Source organism: Pimephales promelas, chromosome 7 (genome assembly GCF_988280905.1).
Source record: "Pimephales promelas chromosome 7, fPimPro1.hap1.1, whole genome shotgun sequence".
Lineage (NCBI taxonomy): Eukaryota > Metazoa > Chordata > Actinopteri > Cypriniformes > Leuciscidae > Pimephales > Pimephales promelas.
In genome coordinates, this window is record NC_142775.1 from 30,663,674 (window position 1) to 30,687,921 (window position 24,248).

Here is a 24,248-nt window from a genome sequence, read left to right on the forward strand (position 1 = left end):
GGAAACCACAGTGATAAGTTGTATTTTGTAGGAAGAACCTGCAGACGTGCTTTTACACTGAGAGTGAGGATCCACTCACTCAGTGGCATTGCTGTAGATGCGTGTGTGATACAGAGTGGTCCGCGCAGGGCAGTTTTGCCAAGTTTTCCCTGGAGTTTCAGACTGGACCAATCCATTACTCCATATTTTGGGCTCTTTGAATAGACAAGAGAGTCTACCTTGATGTTCTAGGCTGGAACAGTGTTGTTATGGTGCAGCCTGGCTTCCACGATGACAGATGGGTCCTCTACGACTGCATCAGAGACCTCTAAAGGTTGATAGTGAGAGCTCCACTTCATTCAGTAGCATAAGTTGTTTAAGTCTGATGACAGACCAAATCCCTGTGCCTGCCATCCAGCTTTCCATTGTTTTTTCTTTTAAAACCCAGAAAGCTGCGCCTTTCCCCCTGCATGCGTGTACCACCATCCGTCTTTTAAAATCCAGTAATAAAATACACACAGGCACACAAACGCGTACAGTTGCAGTCTACACACGTTTTCCCGCCCCCTTTTAGTTGAGAGGATATAATCGGCCCTTATCATTGAATGATTTTTGGCAGATCGGTGCATTTCTATTTTTTTTTTTTTCATTTTTTTAGTTTCATTATTATTATAACAATTTGTATTATTATTAGACACGATTATTGCTATTTAGTGATATTTAAAGATGCTGATAATTCAGTAATGATTATTATTCAATGCTTTGCTTATAATCTGTGTGCAATATAATGCATTTTTTACCATATACAGCATATAAGCTGGACAATGTTGCCATCTTCTGTTCTGACATAGAACTGCATATATTTTGATTCTGTGAAATTTAAAATTGATAGTATTGATAGTAGCCTTTATAACACCTACATTGTCATCACTTATTATAATCGATTAGTGCAAGTGTATTATTCTCTAATAATCTGCTATTTCATTTCTCAGGCTTTGTTGTAGCAGCATTTTACCCAAGTAATTCAGACATTGGCATTTTTAGAGTCATAATACTTACAATACAGTTTAACACTGTGTAAGCATGCAGCGCCTATGGATGAAGGTCATGTTTATACATATTATGTCTCAGTTTTTTATTTGAATACTTTATATAAATTATAATGAGGAGCAGTTTCATTTGACTAGAGGTATTTGAGTTTTCAGAGCATCTCATTCTCATATGGGTATTGGTGTAAATGTGTGACTTGACATCTCAGTGAGCAGCATCAAAGAGTAAGAGAGGGTCTATAGAGTACAGAGTGTTCCATTGACAGGCCAGAGATGGAGAGGTTACCGTGGTGACAGGCACAACACAATCACCTCAGAGGCCAACAGAAATGTCACTCTCACTCCTGATTCATCCAAGACATATAAATATTAAACCAAACTGCATGTGGATCCTATTTTCTGCCTGCTTCTTTGCCTTTCTCAACCATTACAGAATGACAGACCATAATGGATCCAGCGCCAAGGTAAAAGATCACTTGAGGACCACACCCTAGAATTCCTGGACCTTGCTTATCTAACGTACTTCCCAGATTTCCCATTGACTTTTATCATTAACCACAGAGGTGGTTCATGAACTTCCTTTCTGCCCTGAGATGACCACGGAGGTCAACTTGGAACACCCTGCCGGTCCTGTAAGAACCATGGAGGATGCCCTTGAGCTCACTTGACAGGGCCCCTGAGGCCAACCCTAACCTCTCTGTGCTCTGTACAGTTTTGCCTAATCCGCCGTGGTGGTCTCAAGTTTGGGGGTCTTCACCAACTCTGCTGTGGTGGTCCTCAGCTACACATTGGTGGTCCTCAATGATGCCTTGGTGGTCTTCATCCCCACCAGCATGCTGTGGTTGTCCCCAGTCCAGTCAACTCTGCTGTGGTGGTCATCAGCCCAGTCTGCCCTTCTGTGGTAGTCGACCGCTCCTCCATGGGGATCTTCAACCCCATAAGCTTCACTGTGGTAGTCTTATGGGGAGTGGGGGAGCAGTGGGGATTCTTAGTAACATCCGCAAGTGGTATAACATCCACAAATAACATTCACTTTTGTTCTGGTTCTGACCAACTAAGGTAAAAAAATCACGCTGATTAAATCGTGCAAATTATACTTTGTTTTGAAATTCTTAATGTTCATTATTAGCATTGGGGGGTTGGGGGGTTGGGGTTGGGGGGGGGGATAAAAAGTCAATAACCTGACTTTTCTATCGACTCAAAAGCCCAACGCAACGCAAAACATGATAGGCTGCGTCCTTGGTTGAACAAGTGATCGTATATTCTTCTGAGAATGACAAAGACCTCCTGATGCAGTTTGTCATCCGTGTACCTCTGAAATCCACAAGGATGAAGCTCATACTAGCCGCCTGTGATTGATTGCCTTTGTCATACCTCCTCCTGAGCTCCACACCCCGACGGATGTGTTTCATGCAGCAAGAAATCGCATCAGTGGAAACAATGGCAGTCCTGTAACTGAAATCAAAAACGGGCAGCCACTACAACATCTTGTCCTTCATCTATTTTGGATTGTCACGGCTCACCGCCCAACAGATACACGGACTTCAGTAGATAAAGAGGTAAAATCACACTATCTGGCTGTGCAAATTACATCACATCTGATTAGCGCGCCAGTGCGCTATAACTGTAATGTTTCATCAGTGACATGCATCGTGTGATCAATGCATAAATCGCAAGGGTGCGATAGTGATACAAATTGTCATGCATACCACGCTTAGACATTTTCGAAATAATTAAATTCTAACAGAGCCTATTTGTTTCCTATCCTGTGTGATCCATAACTGCAATTGGATAACATTTAGTTCTGAATGTTGTGTGCATTTGTAAACAATTATTCTAGCAGTTCTGCCTCATCTTCCACATATCCGCTGCTATAATAATTTTGTTATGAATAACACATGAATGTCTTTCTTTCTGAATACATTTGTTTGCTTTCTTTTTTATGTGAATTTCTTCGTTTTGAATGACATTTACACTAAATCGTTTCTGTAGTATTAGCTGCACAGATACATTCCATCTGGTGGGATTTTTTTCTTCTTCAAAAAATAGCACCCAATATCATCATTAATGCTATAGGCTACTGTATGCTGAATTGGAAACAGCTTGGATAATATTTGTATGCAAAAGCATTCATACTTCATAATTCATATGTGTTATAGAAAGGCTTTAGGATATTTTATGCATGTAAAAATATATATTGTGCCATGATCGAATAAGAATAGTAATGTAGTGTGCAATGAATATCAACAATTTCAGGGTCATCATCTTTGCCACTAAACAGGTTAGACAAATTATAATAATAATGCATAATATTTTATTATTGATATGATTATTATTATTATATTATTTATCAGTGTGTAAAAGTCAAGTCACCTTTATTTATATAGTGCTTCATACAGCACAGATTTACAGTGATTACAGTGTTGTTCAGCTTAAGTCAGTTGAGTGTTTATATTGTAAAGATCTTCAAGTATTAAATTAGTTTATTTAATCTATAAAGCAGTTCTGCAACAAATGATGTCGTTGTCCAGCTCAATTCTGTTCTTATACAATAGCGCCAATACAGATCAATAATATTGTTGAATATTAAGTGTCTAGTTCAATCAATCTCTAGTTTCTAACACTTAAGTTGATGGCTAGTCTATGGTAGACAACATGGAAACCAGGGTTAATTAACCAACGCATTCTCACCCCAAGGCGTCACCTTTGACCATGCTTCAATATTTGACGTTTTAGGCGCCCTTTAGCGTCACTTACATGACGCGATCCTACGGCGTCATCTAACTGACGCTAAAGGAAAGCGTCAGTTAGAGGACGCGGTTAGGTTTAGGTGTGGGGTGGGGGTAGGGTACACGCGATCCTAGGGCGTCATCTAACTGACGCTAAAGGGCGCCTAAAGCGTCAGATATTGAAGCATGTCCAAATGCTTCCCAAGGCGTCAGTTAGGTGACGCCTTGGGAGTGAGAATGGGCTGAATTAACACATTAAGGTCTGAGACTAATGGATCCAGATCAGTTTACAATTTTATATTTGCCTGCAGGTTGAAAAGACAGGTATTGTTATTGTCAGCTCATAGTACAGAGCTTGCAGTAAGTATACCATAATATGGTTTATTTGTACACATACTATACTGTATGTCATAGTTTATGTATTCTGGTTCCAATTTTATCACTGGTCCATTATTATATATTTACATTTTTACTATTACTTAACTCATATGCTTCTGTCCACAATGTCTCGCCTGTACCCATGATCTGTTTGTCTCATCCACAAGTTTACCCAAAAATCTTTAACATTATATGATGATAATTGACTATTATTCCCCAAGTAGTGTATTGTATATGCAATGAAAATTGTGTCCTGCTATGTGTCTTTTCTAGGGCAATGGAGGTGTCAGATGATGACATGACACATATGATAAATTTTTGGAATTTACATCCCCCTTTATATCTGCACTATCCTTAGCAAAGAACGACCCAGAGTAACCATGGCAACAGCAGCATCCTCTGAGTGAGCATCATTCCCTCTTTCATCTGTCAACACGATGATCGTGGTTTGTAGATGCTCGCCATATTGCTAATTTTGTGCTGCTCAGATTGCTCTACAGATGTAGATGTTCATGGAAAAAAGTAATTATTACAAAATTGTTTTATATATCTAAGGCAAACTACTGAATATGCCTGTAACTATTTTATTGATTATGCAGTTCTCAGCTGGTGTGAGAAAAATTTCCACCATTTTAAGCAGCACTAAAAATATGAATTTTGTCCATTCTTGTGGTCGCCAATATAGATATGATATTAATCTATATATCATTCTTGGTGTGAACAGACCTTAAAAGTATTAATTTTAGTGCTGTCAAAACTATTTATCACAATTAATCACATCTAACATCAAAGTTTATAAATATAATATTATAATATACAGTAGTATATGACTATCTTCATATATTATCCTGAGGTAAGAGAAAATCAATTATTTGATTATTCTTCATGAAAAACTGCAGCATGTTTATTAAATTTATATATATATATATATATATATATATATATATATATATATATGTATATATATATATATATATGTATATATATATATATATATATATATATATATATATATATATATATATATATATATATATATATATTAATCATATGGTAGTGTAAGTTTGTATTGCTATTATTATACCTCACACTTTTGGTCTTCCGTTGCAGGTAATGTTTTACAACATCTTCAGTGTGGAGAGTAATTCTCTTAACGGAAGCTCACATAACCATGGCAGTGGTTTAGCTATGACTTTCCAAGTTTGAATGGATGATACCTGGTAACAGCTGCCATGTTCGTCTGTAATGGCAGCTCACTGGAGGGGTGTGGCCTTCCTGAACCAATAGAAACTGAGACGCAAGAGGCTGACACTGCCCTCATGCCCACAACTCTTAGGGTGGCACTGGCTGCCATCATGATCTTCATGATCACCATCGGTTTCCTCGGCAATGCCATTGTGTGTCTGATAGTGTATCAGAAACCGGCCATGCGTTCAGCGATTAATCTGCTCCTGGCCACGCTGGCCTTCTCTGACATCATGCTGTCGTTGCTATGCATGCCATTCACCGCCGTCACTCTTGCAACTACGGACTGGAGCTTCGGAGTGGGATTCTGCCGCGTGTCCGTCATGTTGTACTGGTTATTTGTTCTGGAAGGTGTGTCCATCCTTCTGATCATCAGCGTCGATCGCTTCCTCATTATAGTTCAGCGGCAGGACAAGCTAACGCCGCATCGTGCGAAAATTCTCATTACCGCGTCATGGGCCCTGTCGCTCTGCGTGTCCCTACCGTCCGTGATCGGCTGGAGGACGGCCGGGATCGGCGCACAGGTGCCGCAATGCATTCTGGGATACAGCGAATCGCTGGCGGACCGGGGTTACACGGTTCTGCTCGCCGTCGCGGTGTTTTTTGTGCCATTCGGTGTGATGTTGTACTCCTACCTGTGTATTCTCAACACGGTGCGACGCAACGCGCTGCGCATCCACAATCACACCAGCGAAGGCAGTGTCGCCATCAACCATGTCAACAAGTTGGGTTTAACCGGTCTTCAGAGACCCCAAGTCAATGTGGACATGAGTTTCAAAACCAGGGCCTTCACCACCATCCTCATCCTCTTCATTGGCTTCTCCGTGTGTTGGTTGCCACATACGGTGGTGAGCCTGCTGGCGGTGTTCAGTAGACGCTTCTATCTCAGCCCCGCGTTTTACCCCGTCAGCATCGGGGCACTGTGGTTGAGTTACCTAAAAGCGGTTTTCAACCCTGTGATATATTGCTGGAGAATCCGAAAGTTTCGTGAGGCCTGTCTGGAGTTTATGCCCAAGACTTGTCATCTCTGTCCCAAGATTCCCGGACGAAGTCGTAGGCGTATAAGACCCAGCAACATCTATGTGTGCAGCAGTGAGACCCAGTCTTCAGTCTAAGATTCGCACCAAAGTATGTTTAAAATTGACAAGCGAAGAATAAAAGATGATGTTTAGATTATGACACACTTGGTTTCATGGGTCTTTGAAATCCCATGGAGTTGAGAACGCTTATTAACTGAGTACTGGATAAATACATCCTCCTATCATAATCTGCAGTGATGAAGGAAAAAGCATTAGCTGTCTGAAATTCATCAAAGCAATATTCTTATATATTCCTGAACTGAATTTCTTTCATTTCAGTTGGAAAAGGTTTTACAGGTTGGCAAATAAAGAATCTAAACTGGTGATTTACTGAACATGTTTGAGTTTTGTTTGTGGTCATTATTTACATTCACATCTTGTAATGCCCAAAGTGAAACTGCATCCATGCCGAAAAAAACAAAAAAACAAACAAATAAACAAAAATCTCTAAAGCTGAACGGCCCATAAAACTCATACATCAGTAGCCCATCCATTTTTTTTTTTGTTTAACTGCATGGTGGCGCTGGGGTTTTTGTGCCGGTGTATCATGTGGAAAACACTGTGATTGCTATGCCAATGCAGCTTATAGCTTGTTTTAGGATTCACTGTGGAGTATAGTTCCATTGTTTTAATAAATGACAATTTTGGAGCTATTTCCTCTGTTAAATCTCACTCTGTTACATTCCTACTCACACATTACATGAACCAAACTCTTATTTTACACAATAAATTAAATGTTTATTCAAACAAGTGGACATGCCAGCCAGTGTTAATTTGTAAATGGCCAAATATTGGCCTGTTAATTCGCTGGCCAGTCAGTGAAATTGATTTAATTTCTTTCAGAGCTGTAAATCCATGTGCAAATGCATGTGTAAGTATTACTTCGTCAGGTTAGTCAATGTCTGTCAATTCTGTTTGAAAAAGAATTGAGTCATGCATTGTCATTAACTCATTATTTATATTGCTGATGATTCTCGCACCAGCACACATTGTACTCTAGGTGGCAGTAATGGTCATGATATGTTAAACGTCTCTCGCATATGCGCAGAACAAGAAAGCTTTTTCCTGCGCTTTCCGGAAATGGACTGATAAACATGGCGTCGCACAGGGGTGACAGAACGAGAAACCCTACAGTGAATGCTGAAGATGTTTCCAAAATCGACCTTCTGCTTCACCCTGAGCTCCTTTCTCAAGAGTTCATTCAGCTCATGTTACATGAGGTGAGACTCGGAGCCACATCACATAACCTGCGTGTTCCTGCTATGACAATAATCATAATAGTTTAGTTATTTTTGTTCCGTGCGTCTTTTCTGAATAGTATAACGATATCAGACAGCAAATATACCTGAATTCTGAAGAATTAACTCATCAACAGTCATTGAACGGCAGTAAACGAGTCATGACTGCGTTGTGTTTTAGAGGAAGATAGCAGTGGGTGACCATGTGGACCGCGACCGGCTGACAGGTCTGTACCTGCGACATGTGCTTCCTCTCCCGCAGAGAGATCTGCCCAGCAGCCGCTGGGGGAGGAGGATGGAGAGGAGCAGAGGGCACAGGTAAGCTACTCACACAGGTTATGATTCCGTCCTACCTCTCCCGCTATTGATGCACTTACATGAAAAGAATGATGTGTGCGCGCATCAGATAATCAATACAATGAATCACAGTTCTAATCCCAAAGCGTGTCAAAATGACGATTGCCAAACTTTCCCAAAACCACTTGATTATTTTTTCAATATCTTTGACAAATTGTGTTTAAGTTTTATATTAACAGATTTTAAATGGAGTGACAGAAATTTCCCAGGTTTCATGAATATATCTTCATTTTTGTGTTGAAGATTAGCGAAAATCTTATAGGTTTGTAAGGATTTGAGAGGGAGTATGATGACTTAATTTAAATTTTTTTTTGTGTGTGTGAACTGTACTTTAAAAATTATACAGTAACCTGAGTCTTGGTTAACTCTATATCCTGACTAATATTGTTTACACCATCGATACATGTAGTCACATTTTGATAGCATAACAATTTATCGTTACACGTTACCTCCCGGAAATGTGTTTTTGCAGGTTGGGATGTCTGAAATAAAATTTGACTGAAGTTTCACAGAGCGCTATGTAATAATCACTTATACTCTTTGCTTAAATTCCCCAAAAATCAAATGGTCAATTTTTTTTTCCTTTTTTTTTCCTGTTTTTTTATAGAAGTTTACAGTATTTATTACAAGTGATTTAACCATCTACATCTTTATTTATTTTTATTCTTGTGCCCTTGTAATCTTTAATCAAAGATTTAATCATTTTCTGATGTTGTTTATTGGTGTGAGGGCAGGATCAACCTGTCACTCACATGACATCACAGCAATTGCAAACCTCAACCATTTAAAGTTTTTAACTTCCCGCCAGTTTTTCTTGCTCGAGAAGCCGTTTTAAACGGATATACGTCAAAATGGGGAAGAAACAATTCATGCTGACTTTAAACTTGCTTTGCATCTGGTTTGATGACCTTTGGTGGCAAAACTCATTTACATGTATTTGAACTAATCTTAATCCAAACTCTCTGAATATGTAGACTAAAGGGAAAAAAAAAAATATTTCAGAGGACCAGCAGCGGGGAACTTTCTTTTTTTGTGTGAATCCTAAACAACATTTTTTTTCTGTTCACAGATAGTAGTCATATGTGTGTTACTTGTATGTAACTGAATGAGAATGTCCAGCGTGTTTCCTCTTATATTATAACCGTTTTGTTTCAGTTCAAGCACTGATAGTGGCAGGAAGAGGCCGTTAATTGTGTTTGACGGTAGCTCCACTAACACTGGCGGCGTGAAGCTGAAGAAAGCTGATACTTCAGCAGCGACTATCACCACAGACCGAATAAAGCCCCCTGTTTCCAGCATCAGTCTCGCAAACCCCATTCGCAAGCTCACTGGGACCTCTACAAACTGCTCTTCCTCAAATTCCTCTAGCAGGACACCAGTGTCATCGCCAGGGGCCAGTCCCAATAGCCCCTGTAAGCACTCAAACACTACCAACCTCTCGCCACATTCAAACAACACCACGTCTAAACTAAAGCGCTCGTCCCCCAGCGACGGAGAACATGACACTGCTGTGAGTATGACACCATGGAAATTTGTGATGTAGATCTAAGAGTGAGATTCGGTGGTGAATATTGTCTTAAGTGTGAATTTTAAGTGTTTTATTTTTATTTGTTTTATGGCAGAAGAACATTAAGTCACCTGATGCAAAGAAAAAGATTCAGCACATCACATGGCCGTAATCTCTGATGTCATCAAGGATGGATGGTTAACGTCTGTTGGGTCTCTGTGTTGGCCGTGAAAGGTACTCACGATGGGGGCACATGAATTTGAAAGATGGGTTCTTGTCACTTACCTCAAGTTGTCACTCTTTACTTACCAGCCTCAGGAAAAGTGACTCGTGCAATGTGACCCTCTGGTTGATTTCACACCAGGAAATGCTTTGGCTTTCGACTTATGTAGTGGTGAAGGACCTGACACATTCCTAGAAGTTTTATGTTGGACTGCTCAGTTTTTTGCCATTAGAAATTTTTCTCGCAATTAATTAACTTTTCATTGCACGTGAATCATGTTAACAAATCAAACCCAACTAGAGGAAATAGATGGATATGCTCTTGGTGTGTTTTAGAGATGTCTCCTGTGTTTTACTGACATAGGAATATACCGAGTTGCGGAGTCGCTCTTTTCTCCAATAAGATGTTTTACAAGTTGATCTGAGATTTAGATCGGAATAGGCCTGTCACGTTTGGTCACTATTAAATAAATCCCTTTATGGTTTTTGTATTTATAGCCCCCCATAGGGTCAAAATGCAGTTGTGACGCGTGTTGCATCATGCATTGATGTATTTAAGTGAGAAAGCAAAATGAAGGGTGATTTATGTGTCAGTGTTTAAGTGAAGGTTTTTCTAGGCATTATAAATTGAGTTTTTATTGAACGGCATGGAAAGTTCCTCACTGACAACAAGCCTGATGAAATAAACGGCTGAGAGTGTTGATCATTGTGTTAGTGTGTTGTTTTTTTGTTTTTGTATTACTAACACCTTAGTCAATCTTAAGTGTGCTGCCGAAGTCCACAAAATAAAAGTTTATTAAATATTAATGGTGTTTGAATTTCATTCCATTTATAGTTTGGCTTTCCATGTATACTGGACACTTGTTGAGTGTATTTCCTTCACTATCAAATCAAACTCCAAGAAATTTTGAGCATACCTTGGCATTATTTGCGTTTGTCTGAAAACAAATCTCAAGCATTTAATCATAAACGTTTACTTCGAAAGGTTTATATCACGACTGACAAACAGTTTTTTGCCTATGCCCCAATAAGAGAGTGCATGTTGTTTTGTATGGTCACTGTTAAACACTAGGTGTCCCTATTGTCTTTTATTACTACTGAGTGCAATAGTCTAAATTCATGAGAAAAACACAACATTTTTTTAGTAAGCTTTATTGATGTTGCATTATTATTTAGATGTCATGTATAACTGTTAGATACACAAAAGGGCCAACATTTATTTTATTTTTTTTTGCAAGTTAAGACATGGGTTATGCAACACATCCGAGACCCTTTCAGACATTTTAAAGAGATAATAATGCATATTGCAGTTTAATCTTTAGAACCAATTCTTTCTTCAGTCTTCAAGTTAAAGCAAGCTCAAATAAACTAGTGAAATAAAGAAAATATGTCTCTTATTATAATCTTTGCTTTACTATGTTTCCATGGAGTACCTAAATCTGTTTTATTTGAAGCGTTGTGGATGCTTGGTGGTTTTCTCCATGCACGCTTTCAGATGTCTTTGCCGCACTCGGGACACAGGATGTCATCTCTCTCGGTGAGGAAACCTCTGCCCACCAGAGACACTGAGCACTTTTTGCAGTTGAAACAGTCGTTGTGCCACTGGCGTTCCTCAAAGGAGATGTACTTGCTTCCTCCAAGGCCTGCATGCGATGACAAACATGTTGTGAGTACTAGTAACAAGCAGATGTAGCTGTGTTCCAGAAGTTCGTGGAAAATCTGTAGATTTGAGCCGAAATAGTCCCATTCAAATAGTTTGGCCGAAATCAAATAATAGATAGTTGACCCTTGATTGTTTTGTAGAAATGCAGTTGTGATGTGTTTTGCATCATGAATTGATGTATGTATTTAAGTGAGAAAGCCAAATGAAGATTGTTTCACATGTCAGTGTTTTAGTGAAGGTTTTTCTAGGCATTATGAATTGAGTTTTTTGTTATTGAACTGCATGGAAAGTTCCTCACTGACAAGTCTGATGAAATAAATGGATGAGAGTGTTGATCATTGTACTTTTTTTGAAAGTTTATTTTTGATAAGTCATGAGGCAAAAAGAAAAGGAATAAGGCCTGATAAAATGATTTTAGTTCTAAGTGTTACATTTATAAATGCTCTACATGATCATATAAATTAAACGTTTGGTGGCACTTCAAAATCATCAATGTTTCTGGAAGTACCACATTTGTTTTATGGTGACATGTTTCTGAGTAATTTAGAAAGAATATGAAGTTTGTTATTAAAAATAACAATTAATAATAATACAAATCTTCTATTGTTCACCAGTATTATTTTAGTATTACTAATATTATAGTATTTATTCATATTTTACGAGCTTTTATTTTTATGTGAGTTTTTAGTTTTTCCATTTCAGTTTTAGTTTAAGTTGTAATAATGTTATGCGATTTTTGCCATTTTATTATTTTTTTTTAATAGTTCTATTTAGCGTTCATTTAATTTGATTTCAGTTTATTCTTAGTATTTCAGCTCAAACTTATTTTATTTTTAGTTGGTTATCAAAGAAACGTTTTAAAGTTTTAAATTTCTACTATTTTTAAAGGGACTTTTGACATATAAGATGAGTACCATTTAAGCATCCTGCAAGTTTCATAGCTTAAAACCTTATTTTAAACAAACCATTTATTTAATCGAGCGCCAAAAATGGCTAAATATATTTGCATGTATGGCTTTGTCTGAAACCCCGCACTGTCTGAGTAGGTATACATTTGAATTGGAATTTACTTTGTGACCATTAACGTATAAAGTATGTTATATATAGTATGAATATGGGTAGTATGAAGGAAATTCAAGCGCACTACATTCACCATATTTTTACTGTCACATGACCTACCAGCGTCAGTTGCGTCGCTTCACTTCATTAATTCCTCTCTTGTGGCCTCATGGGATAGTAAAGTGTCTATCTTATGCCGACTTCAGAATCTCAACTGAAGTAGTAGGTCATCCGGGGACTTTTACGCCTACTGTTTTTCGAATACTATTTATTCGGACTTCCTACACTTTTGGCGTACTGTTTTTCGCATAATATACAGTAGAGAATTATTCGATATCAGAGACCTTGATTTGTACATACCACTGATCGGAGTGGTGCAGGAGGCACATTTCTTGGCGTACAAGTTGCAGAAGCAGTTGAGGCAGTAGGCAAAGTCATCACGAGAGGTGAAGCGCTGGCCAGACAGCTGTTGCTTACAGCCAGTGCACAAGAAACAATCCTTATGCCAGGGCTGGTCATGGTACGTCACACCGCCAGTGGTGATGGGCTAGACAGAGAAGGGAGAGATCAAATATGACCAGGCTACCATGTTTAATTTCTGCAGTATGCAGATTACCTGTAGGCTTCACTTTATAAAATGCTGGGTTGCCATGTTTGAGTCCAAAAACAAACAAAAAAACGGCCCAAGCATTTACATAGAATAACTGGATTTCTCAAAACGTGCAACACTGCATGAAATACTGTATCCCATAATGGAAAGTGGTCAACTTACAGAATGTAGTGCACATGTATTCAGTAAGTAGTAAACTATTGCATTTTGAGCAGGATTTGTGCTTAATTAAAGAGTTTCTTAATAAGTTTAATGATATGTACTTGATGTTGCATAGTAAAGCAGTAACAAGTTTGTTAGGAATCTACCTTCTTGCAGTGAATACACTGCATGGCAAACTGCTTTTCGTAGCAGGGCACGCAGTAGTTATTGTTGTCTTTGGGGATGAAGCTCTTGGTGCCAATTGGCTGCTGGCAGCGCTGGCAGGTGAAGCAGGTCTCATGCCAGCTGTTTCCTTTATGCTCCATCTTCCTCGAGCCTGAAAGAGAAGAAGAGAGCCATCTAATCCCAAATACAACAACATTCTGCTTCTGAAAAGATAAGGGAGGAAGTTTGTGCAGTAGATGCAAGTCATTTTCCAAAATATCAAGTCATGTTGGAATCAGATATGTTCTATGCTCTGATAATTATACACAATTCTAATATCTAGCCCAGATATTTTGTAAAGTACACTGCAGTTGAATATGTTGGGGTTTGAGTGGTCAAATTAGTAAAAACAGTAAAATTGTAAATTCTGTAAAGCTGAATTTCCAGCGTCATTACTCTTCAGTGTCACATGATCCATCAGAAAATATTCTAATACGCTGAGTGTGTGCACAAGAAACATTTATTATTTATTGAGCTGCTTAATGTTTTTCTAATCTTTGACAAATAAAAAGTTTAAGAGAATAGCATTTATTTGAAATGCATATATTTTTGTAACATTATAAATATCTTTACAGTCATTTTTGGTCATTTAATTCATCTTTCTTGTATACAATGATTACTTTCTTTTAAAAAAACTTTGAATGGTATGTGTCAACAAATATAAAAGTGTGATTCATTTTATATAATTGAATGCAAATGAGTATTTATGCATTCATACAAATTTTCATGTGGACTTAATATCAATTTAATAATTTGCTTAGTTATTTTTCCTTTATCTATTCTGCTTGTTTGCATAAGTGGGCATTTATTCACATTCAAATGGCTTAGTAGCTTATTTTTTAGATATTAAATATTTTCATGACTACAGTAAAATTACAAATATGAAAAAAAGAAGAGTTGATGCCAAAATTCTACATCAACACATTCTATATACAGTAAATAATCTTTACAAGATAACATGTACAGAGAGTAGTCTATTCTTATCAGATTCAGGTATCAAATATTGAATTATTATTATCATCAGTTATATCAACCGTAACGTAACAGCAAAGCTGAGCTGTTGCATAATTCTCTTTCAACATATTCAGATAAAAGTTCAATAAACACCAGCAGTGGTTCGGTGTGAACGGACAGAGTTTCATTGTTTTAAAAAGGTCCTTGTGTTGACTTTTTATGTTTTTAAAACGTAATGGTTATTAAAACAGTATGGGTTATTGAGAGTCCAACACGTTCACATGGTCATGAGGACCTTTCTTTGAGGATTTATGAATTCATATTTATTACCAGTGTGCAGATCACTTAATATATTGCATTGACGTCATTATGGGCCACTAATATATCGTTATAATGACAGTTATTCTGCCTTCACAAGATCTGGGCAAAGATCGACCCTGTGTGAAAGGAAGCAGTTCTCATTTGCTTTAATGGAAAGAATGTGGTGCTGAACGAATTATGATTTTATGGCAGTTCTAAGCATAAAAGAAAACATCTACTGATATGAAGTAATTTGTTGAACATTCCTCCCATGGCGAAGAATCTCTTACCAGGCATAATGGTCTTCTTGCAGTCATGGCATTTGGAGGAGTACTCATTAGAATAGCACTCGGTGCACAGCAGCTGCTCATCTTTAGTGGAGAATGGCTTGTCCACCAGTGAGCGCTTGCACTGGAAGCAGTGGAAACAGTCCTCGTGCCAATGGCGGTCCTTGTAGGACAGATCCTAAAGCAGCCAAAGACGACAGTTCTGGTTGAATTTTATTCATTTTGAGAAATACTAAAACTGTTTCTTTGCAAGTGAGATGAGTATGCATGCTCAGGAGAAGTGTCAGATAAATAGGAGAACTTGCATTACGTATTTAAAAAGTAACTCGTTTATTTTGTTGTAAAAGTAAGTGTTACTTTACTACTTGAAAAAGTAATCTGATTACATAACTTGTAATGCATTCATTTTCCCCAACAATGGGCAGTAGCTATATGGTGGATTTGATGACAAAACTGAAACACTTTCTCGATCTGCAAGCTCTAAACCGATTGGCTGGTTTTATGCAATTTCATATATGGTACTATAACTAATGTTACCCTGCTGTTGCAGCCGATGGGTTTCTTGCACTCCTCGCAGGTATTGGAGTACAGGCTCTCATAGCACTTCACGCAGTATGGGTTCTCCTCACGAAGAACATACTTCTTCCCAAACAGTGACTCCTTACAGTAGTGGCAGTCATAACGCTCTGTCATCTTTACTTCAGCCTTTCAGTCCTGTGATGGAGAGAAGATTTGAGAAAATGCTAGACATTCTGATAAGAATATTATCATTGTGTTGATATAGTATTTCTTAGCTGTGAGATATTCAGAGATTATACACGGTGGTGTCCAGAAGTCTGAAACCACCTTGAAAATGGAATCCAGTTAATCAAATGTTTTTGATATATTTACAGCAAATAAAATATGACTAAGACGTACTGTTCAAGATTCTACACTATTTTTAGATCACTAATAAGTAAACTTGTGAAATCATTTCCAGATGTTCTTGCTTCCACTGAATCCACTTTTTGGATCATTCTCAAATCTTGCTGGAGAACAGGATCATCGGGATTTACTTGTGGAATTCATGAAACATTAAAGCAGTGTCATTTTAGTATCACATGGTCACACTTTATATTATGGTACTTTAACTACTAAAGCATTTACATTAAAACTATAACAATAAAATGTACTTATTGTGTTCATGTGTTGTATTGCGAAACACTTTTGCTGGAATTGAGGTGAGTGGGTTTAGGGTCAGGGTTGGTGGTATGGGTGTAAGGTTGGGTTAATGTGTAAGAGAGAAAGGTCAACAGTCCAATTAGATGTAATTAATGAAATCAATTTTATTGAACAATTTTACACTTAGAAAAAATAGTAAATTTTATAGCAGTCCAATCAATTAAATATAGGCAAAGTTATGAATTAAGTAAAGGAATAAAAAATTATGTTGATCTGAATAAGTACATTTTACCAAAACAAATACAAATGAGTAAACCTAACAAATTGAGGTAACACATTTGGAAAGAAAGAAAGAAAGAACGAAAGAAAGAAAATATTAAGAATTAATTAAGAATCGTGTTTAAGAAGATATCAGATGTTGTTAACCAAATACCAGATGTTGAGGCATCAGTCTGGAATTCCACAGTGTACTACATCATAACCAGTCTGTTATCTCACATCATACCATCATAACCAGTCTGTTATCTCACATCATGCCTTCATTACCAACCTGTTATCTCACATCATACCATCATAAGCAGTCTGTTATCTCACCATCATAACCTGTTATCTCACATCATACCATCATAACCAGTCTGTTATCTCACATCATACCATAATAGCCAGCCTGTTATTTCACATCATACCATCATAAGCAGTCCAATATCTCATCATACCATCATAACCTGTTATCTCACATGTCACCATACCATCATAACCTGTTACATCTCATATCATACCATCATAACCTGTTATATCTCAAATCATACCATCATAACCAGACTGTCATCTCACATCATACTATCATAACCAGCCTGTTATCTCACATCATTTACATTTTACATTTACATTTATTCATTTAGCTGACGCTTTTATCCAAAGCGACTTACAATTGCTATAAGTCGCACGCCTAAGGCATGTATCTTATCCACTGCACCATCACCACCCCTCATCATACCATCATAACCTGTCTGTTATCTCACACAATACCATCATAACCAGCCTGTTATCTCACCTCCAGCTTACAGCGATTATAATGTGTGTCAGAATGTGTTAGTGTGTCTGTGCATAGATGTGATTATCTATAATCATCATATGAATCGACTTTCTCTGAGGATAATCCATCTGTCCTGCAAATTAGTCTGATTCTAAAATTCATCGTAAATATCTCTGAACAGTTTGACAGAGAGATTGTGATTTGGACCACATTATTCTAGATATCAGAATGCCATCTACTCACGCAGCTGTCGGAGTCCTGGACCCGTTAAGCCCCTCTGCCTATTGTTCCCATGAGCCCACCTCAGGGGTCCCCAGTGTCCTGCACACGCTGTCTCCCTGCTATCCCTTTGTGAGTGCGTACTGAGCCCAGGCTTCACTACTACACCAAATCCCCCTCCACAGTTTTACCATAAAAGGTAGCAGATGAAAACCAGGAGAAGCACACTCTCTTGCTCAAAATCCTTCTAAGAAAATTCTTTGACTTGCAGTCAGTCCTTCACCCCCTCCTCTGCTTCCTGTTTGTCTTGCCCTTTTCTGCTGTCTCACTTCTTCAGGCTTTCTCCCTTTCTCCATCCAACTGGCAAGCCCTCTCAATTCTTTCCATTAGGTTTCTTCTATATCTTTTCACTATCAAAATAGCATGCAGGTTTTTTTTTTCTTTTTTTTTCTGAGCATTTTTTTCTTTTTCTTGAGGAAGTTGTCCGAGGCTCTAAACACAAGCCTGACAGTGGCTGGTAAAGACATTTTTACTAAATGTCACTAAAAACGTAATATAATATTACTTTTACTTTTTCTCCCTTCATATTGAACCAGATAAATTATCGCCAGCACATTGCTTTTGGAACAGACAATAGATAGATGAACTAAAACATCACCGTTTTGTAGTGTTTAGTTGTTGTTAGTTTTGCTATTAGGAATAGAAATGCTATTTTCTATAAATCTCCACCCCTAGTTTTTTTTTCAAAACTTAAAGTAACTTAAATAATTGTAAATCAAAACAATTAGGAGCTGAGTGTTCTTCAGGCTTCAGACTCGTCAGTTCCTTATAATTTACTGGCTATGCGGTTTTTAAAGTCAGCATGAAACGGAAGTGGCGATAGTCTTGAAGTCCCCATTCTGACATAAATCTGATTGAAACGGCTTTTCGAACAAGAACAATGTAGACTTGATGTAGACATAGACTTGGTTTTATCCATCAGGAATTCAAGTGGCTCAGCGATTTCAGTAACATCCTCAGTGGTATAAAACATCTGCACAAACTGAACCCTTCCAAGCACCCTTTTACTCTAATATTAGGAGATATTTATTTTATCGCGACAGTTAGAGATCCATCCGTGTTAGATATAGAACCCGGTCACAAAAGACCCAATATGTAAAAATGATTGGCGAAACATTCATGCACTTAAAGGTCCTCTAATGGTGCTTTTCCACTGCATGGTACGGTACGGCTTGGTTCGGCTCGGCTCACTTATGGTGCATTTCCACTGCATGGTACGGTACGGTACGGCTCCCTTTAAATGGTACCTGGTCTGTTGAGGTTTCAAGCGTAGAAAATGTGACGTGAAACACTGCAGATCACTGATTGGTCAGACAGAATCGTCACTACCAGCGTCATTGTATTTGCGACCAATAGACATCGACACGGGAAACCTAATCTGCTTGATTTAAATAGGCAGTAACAGCCACCGCGGTTATCGATCAGTCTATAATCCCACCAACTTTAAAGCGGTACTAACTGCAGTGGAAAAGCAACTGAGCTAAAGTGAACCGAGCCGTGCCGAGCTGAGTCGTAACACGCTGTGGAAAAGCGTAGCAAGCCGAACCGTGCCGCACCGAACCGAATTGTACTGAGCCGTACGGAGCCGTACCAGCAGTGGAAAAGCACCATAAGCGATGTCACATGTTTTTTTTATGCCGAAACATTTTTTTTGTCATTTTTTTATTACAGCAAACTATCCGCTAGCTGCCTCTCCCCTGAACACACTGTAAAAGATGCGGTCTCTGTAGACACCCCAGGCTCCACAAACGACAACAAAAACAAACATAACAAACAGTGTTCCAGCCAATAACCGACAAGAATGATTCGGGAGTGGGGGTTGGGGGGTTAGTGCACATGGGGATGAGAAGGAGGGAGGTTCGAGCTAGCCTCTGTTTTGTTTGACAATACTTTGAACGTCAACAGGAAGTGAAGTAATCCAACATCGCTTAGAGCAACTTTAAGGGTTATCAGAAGAGAAGAGATGTTAATGCAAGGGAGATGGAAAAAAAAATTGATTAAAGATTGCAAGGGCACAATGATAAAAAAAAAGTAAAAAATAAAATCGTGCATGTATAAATAAGTTATAATAAACATTACAATATTCCATAAAAAATAAGAAGTATCATTTCATTTCATGGTGACTTTAAGGAATATACATTTATAATAAACATTTTAGAGTTTGGAATAAATATATTAAAAGGGAATGTTCATTTTAAAAATACCAGTGGTGTTAAGATTTCCAGTTATACAAATCACACTTTTTTCAAAAAAAAATTAGGCTAACTCATAGAGCCAAGTTTTCCAAGACCGAGAACTGTGAACTCTCAACTAGTTCTTCAATAAATTATTTTAAGTTTCACACTTGATGCACTTCTGTTTGCTGTCTAATCCAGGGCTGTTTTGGAAATGTGATGACACTTTTGCCTTATAGGCGTATCTACTGTAAAATGTAGGGTAACACCATTATTTCAATGGTCCACTTAAAGGGATACTCCACTTTTTTTTGGAAATAGGCTCATTTTACAACTCCCCCAGAATTAAACAGTTGGGTTTTACCATTTTCGAATCCATTCAGACGATTTTCTGAAATTTAGAAGAATATCAGTAACCAGAGAGTTTCTGGTCTCATTGACTTCCATAGTAGGAAAAATATACTGTGGAAATCAATGAGACCAGAAACTCTCTGGTTACTGATATTCTTCTAAATATCAGAAAATCGGCTGTATGGATTCGAAAATGATAAAACCCAAATGTTTAACCCTGAGTTGTAAAATGAGCCTATTTCCAAAAAAAGTGGAGTATCCCTTTAAGAAATTCTACAAACATTGCAACTACCTGTCAACTAACTCTCATTAGAGTATTAATAGACTGTCTGCCTAATATCTCCTAACACTTTATTGTTGATGCTCCGAAAGACATTCTACTGACTATAAGCAACTTTGTAGTAGTTAGTAAGAGCAACTCAGTAAGAGTTAGTTGACATGTAGTTACTTATAGTTAGGATGTCTAAAGTGGACCAAGAAAATAAAGTTTAACCAAATAGATGAAGCAAAAGGGATGTCTAACAACCAAAAGGGGTATAGACTCGAGATAATTCAGGTTTATGGGATTGAACAATTCTTGATATGGAATATCACGATCCCTCTAATTGTGCAACAACAGAGATGCGCTGGCCAACAAAAGAAAACATTGGTTAGAGAGAAAGCTTTTTTTATTTATTTAATATCATGCATTAGATCGAGTATATGTCATATGTATATGTCAACTGCATCATTCTTGATAGATCCTCTTTTATAAGCTAAAAAGCTTTTTTTTTTTATTTTTTTTTTTTTATTTTGTCACCAGCACACTTGATACTGATCTCCTCTAACAAGTTCTCCTCTGTTGGGCAATTATTTGACATTTGTTTAATCTTTCCTTTTAAAATCCTCAGCTGTGTTTGGAGTCATTTGCAAGTGCTATGACACAAACATATCACACAATGCTAATTAAAAGTATAGCAGAGGTCTGAAAGATAGATGGAATGCTTTCAGACGACACTAAAAAGAGATTGCAGACAGGTGGATGGTAGACTAACCCTCCTCAGATTAAGACCTTGTTTTTACGCCCCACACACTCACAACCTTCACACCCCTTTCCTGCTCCAGCACAATCCATATCCATAACAAGAGTCTGACCACCCATCATGACTATAAATGCCTTCTGTCTTCTCTATAAATGCTTTAAGAGGGACTTATAGCTGTCATAGATTTTAGGGTGTCATATACAAGGGCTATGGTAACCTGTTGACACAATACCAAGCCACTGTGAGATAAAATTCTTTAATGTTACGGGAGTTTGTTAGTAGATTAAAAAATTTGGGCTGAGTATATGTTATTATTATTTTTTGAAAGAAATTAATACTTTTATTCATCAAGGATGCATTAAATTGATGAAAAGTGACTGTGAATACATTTATAATGTTATAAAAGATTTCAATTTTAAATAAATGCTGTTTTTTTTACTCTCTATTCATCAAAGAATCTTAAAAAAAAAAAAAAAAAAATTAAGCTCAACTGTTTTCAATCATGTGACACTGAAAACCAGCACCCAATCATGTAACGGCTACTGAAATGTAGCTTTGCCATGCATCACAGTAATAAATGACATTTTAAAATATATTCAAATTGTAAACAGACATTTTGAATTGTAATAATACTTCACATTATTGCTGTTTCTCCTGTATTTTTAATCAAATAAGTACAGGCTTGGCGAACAGAAGAGAAAGGTAACACTTTTTTTTTTTTAAATGCCCATGTTACATGTTACCTGTACTATAGTAACTATAAATCATGCAAAACTAATGCGACTAAACCAAACCCTAATCCTAACCCTAACCCTATAGCCCAATAGTAAATAATAGCTAGTTAAAATTCTCAATTCTTAAATGTATAATTCATACTCAGTAAAAATAAAAATACTCAAAAAATATGTTTAATTAATTACGCTGTAGCAAAAACACCTTTAAATAAAGAGTGTAGCCAAATCTTACAGACCCCAAACTTTTGAACAGTAGTGCACATATATGTTTTCACACAATGAAGGCTGATTTCAATTGAATTAAAATGCAACATATGCACAGGAAGTATTTTTCAAACACATAATGACGTGATGTAATGGATGATCATATTTCAAAGCATTTAAAAACGTACATTTATGAGAATAAATCTTTAATATTTCGAACAAAACTCTGTGCATTTTAGAAATAATGATTCAAACTTTATTTTGGAGACAACAAAAAAGCATATTTTAGTCTAAATCATTACATGATCAGAGACGCAACAATATATCAGTATATTATTTAGGTTACACTTTATTTGCTCCACTTTAGACATTCTACTAACTATGAGTAACTTGTCAACTACAGTACATGTCAACTAACTCTCATAGAGTACTAGTAGACTGTAGTATGTTAGAGTTAGGGAAAGTATAAGTTGACATGTAGTTGCAAAGTTACTTATAGTAGCAGAATGTCTGTTGGAGGAGCAGACATTAATACTCTGAGAGTTAGTTGAGATGTAGTTGCAAAGCTGCTTATTGTTAGTAGAATGTCTAAAGTTGAAATAAATTGTTACCATTATTTGTTTAATCATTTTGAGAACACAGGATGGTAGAGTAGTGAGGTTTGGTGTTAGTGATCTACATGCATAGACTCAAGCGCCTGGCTCTTACCTCAAGAAAAAAGCTGTCTGTGTGTGTGAAGAGTCTGGCCAGACTGAGCTCGGTGGTCCTCGACTGAGGCTGTATGTTCTATTAAATTACTCCACCTATTGGGTGACTAATTGGAGTGGTAGGGTTTGGGCAGGCTTTTTCTATCAAGAAGAGCTATAAATACAACACAGCAATGCCAAATGCACAACCACAGAAGATAAAACCCACACGCACACACACATATACATTCCCTCTTCAGTCCTGTGTCCTTTTAAGGACTCATATTGTTTTGTAATAGTACATTCGTGTTAAATATTAACAAATAATTGGTATTTTTATACAGAATGTTTAAAAAATTTATCTCTGAAGAAGGGTTGAAAACAATTTTTAGAGTAGTCATTCTAACATGGGCCATTGTCCTATATTTTAATGAAAATGCAGAAAAGTGAACGCTAAAGCATATTATATAAGATATTTTGTCTCATAGACATAACTCTTGCCTTCATCATCTGCCTGTTGTTATTCCCTCGCTTCATTTCTTCCCCTCAAGCATTTGTGAGAGAAAAGGGAGCCAGAGCAAACAAACAACGAATGTTTACAGACCTCCTCTCTTGCACTATAGCCTTTATTCTGCTGTTGTTACTGAAACTGTTTTCATGTGACAAAAACACATTCTTAAGTGTTTTAGTTGCCTTTAAGGTAACACTTTATTTTGATGGCCCATTTTAGACATTCTACCACTAACTATAAGTAACTTAGCATCTACATGTCTACTACAGTGTAAGTGTTAGTAGACATTCTGCATAATATCTGCTAACACTTTAGTTGTTTGATGCTCTTCCAACATACATTCTACTGACTAGAAGTAACTTTGCAAGAACTTCTATATTACTAACCTGAACCTTACAGTCTAATACTCTAATGAGTAGTTGATATGTAGTTGCAAAGTCACTTATAGTATGGTCTCTTATCAAATGCAAAAAACAAATTTGTGACTGGACATTTAAACTCATTTGTACAGGGACTTTGGTTCTCCTGTTTTGCTTATACAATCACAAGATTTTCTCTGGTACAGTAAATTCTTAAATCTTATTAGGACTTAATGGATCTTGTGAAGTTTCCAGCTTAAGTGCCGGTGGGTATTCAAGAAGAATGCATGATGCACTTTCATTCACAGACTTTAGGATATAACTACACATACATTACATATTCTGGTTACCACTGACTTACATTTGGAAGTGGACAACTATCCCTTTAAAAAAGAATTATGATCAAGGCAAGGCAAGTTTATTTATATAGCACATTTCATACACAGTAGCAATTCCAAGTGCTTTACATGGAAGAAATTAAAATAATCAAAAGAAATCAGAATAATTAAAACGGTTTAGAATAAAAAAAAATCAAAATAAAAAAAATAAAATACTGCATCAAAAATAAAATGAAGTACAGTAACAGCACAATCACACAATCACATCAACACAATCACATTTCAAATAAACTTAAAAAATATATATATAATCAAATCATGACAAATTACAATTTGAGTAAAAAACATACAAAAAATAACAACATTTCAAA

At 37.1% G+C, this 24,248-nt stretch overlaps 3 protein-coding genes across 4 annotated transcripts; 2 read left to right on the top strand and 1 right to left on the bottom strand.

Annotated features, from left to right (window-relative positions):
* The first annotated feature begins 2,442 nt into the window (after nucleotides 1–2,442).
* gpr45 (G protein-coupled receptor 45) lies at nucleotides 2,443–6,794 on the top strand. The gene is made up of 3 exons (XM_039683279.2): nucleotides 2,443–2,587; nucleotides 4,409–4,538; nucleotides 5,246–6,794. Exon 3 carries the CDS (start codon nucleotides 5,368–5,370, stop codon nucleotides 6,493–6,495), a length of 1,128 nt encoding a protein of 375 aa, XP_039539213.2. The 5' UTR covers nucleotides 2,443–2,587; nucleotides 4,409–4,538; nucleotides 5,246–5,367; the 3' UTR covers nucleotides 6,496–6,794.
* A 714-nt stretch (nucleotides 6,795–7,508) lies between these two features.
* Nucleotides 7,509–9,810, top strand: tslig2 (tRNA splicing ligase complex subunit 2). The gene is made up of 4 exons (XM_039683283.2): nucleotides 7,509–7,679; nucleotides 7,879–8,015; nucleotides 9,210–9,564; nucleotides 9,677–9,810. Exons 1-4 carry the CDS (start codon nucleotides 7,554–7,556, stop codon nucleotides 9,731–9,733), a joined length of 675 nt encoding a protein of 224 aa, XP_039539217.2. The 5' UTR covers nucleotides 7,509–7,553; the 3' UTR covers nucleotides 9,734–9,810.
* A 1,170-nt stretch (nucleotides 9,811–10,980) lies between these two features.
* fhl2a (four and a half LIM domains 2a) lies at nucleotides 10,981–22,831 on the bottom strand. Of its 2 annotated transcripts, none has more exons than XM_039683282.2 (6): nucleotides 22,692–22,831; nucleotides 15,560–15,736; nucleotides 15,026–15,200; nucleotides 13,424–13,593; nucleotides 12,866–13,052; nucleotides 10,981–11,426 (listed from the first exon to the last, which is right to left on the bottom strand). In XM_039683282.2, exons 2-6 carry the CDS (start codon nucleotides 15,713–15,715, stop codon nucleotides 11,275–11,277), a joined length of 840 nt encoding a protein of 279 aa, XP_039539216.1. In that variant the 5' UTR covers nucleotides 15,716–15,736; nucleotides 22,692–22,831; the 3' UTR covers nucleotides 10,981–11,274. The 2 variants fall into 2 exon arrangements, with proteins under 2 accessions (XP_039539216.1, XP_039539215.1); XM_039683281.2 differs by lacking the exon at nucleotides 22,692–22,831 and adding an exon at nucleotides 17,463–17,681.
* Nucleotides 22,832–24,248: the final 1,417 nt, after the last annotated feature.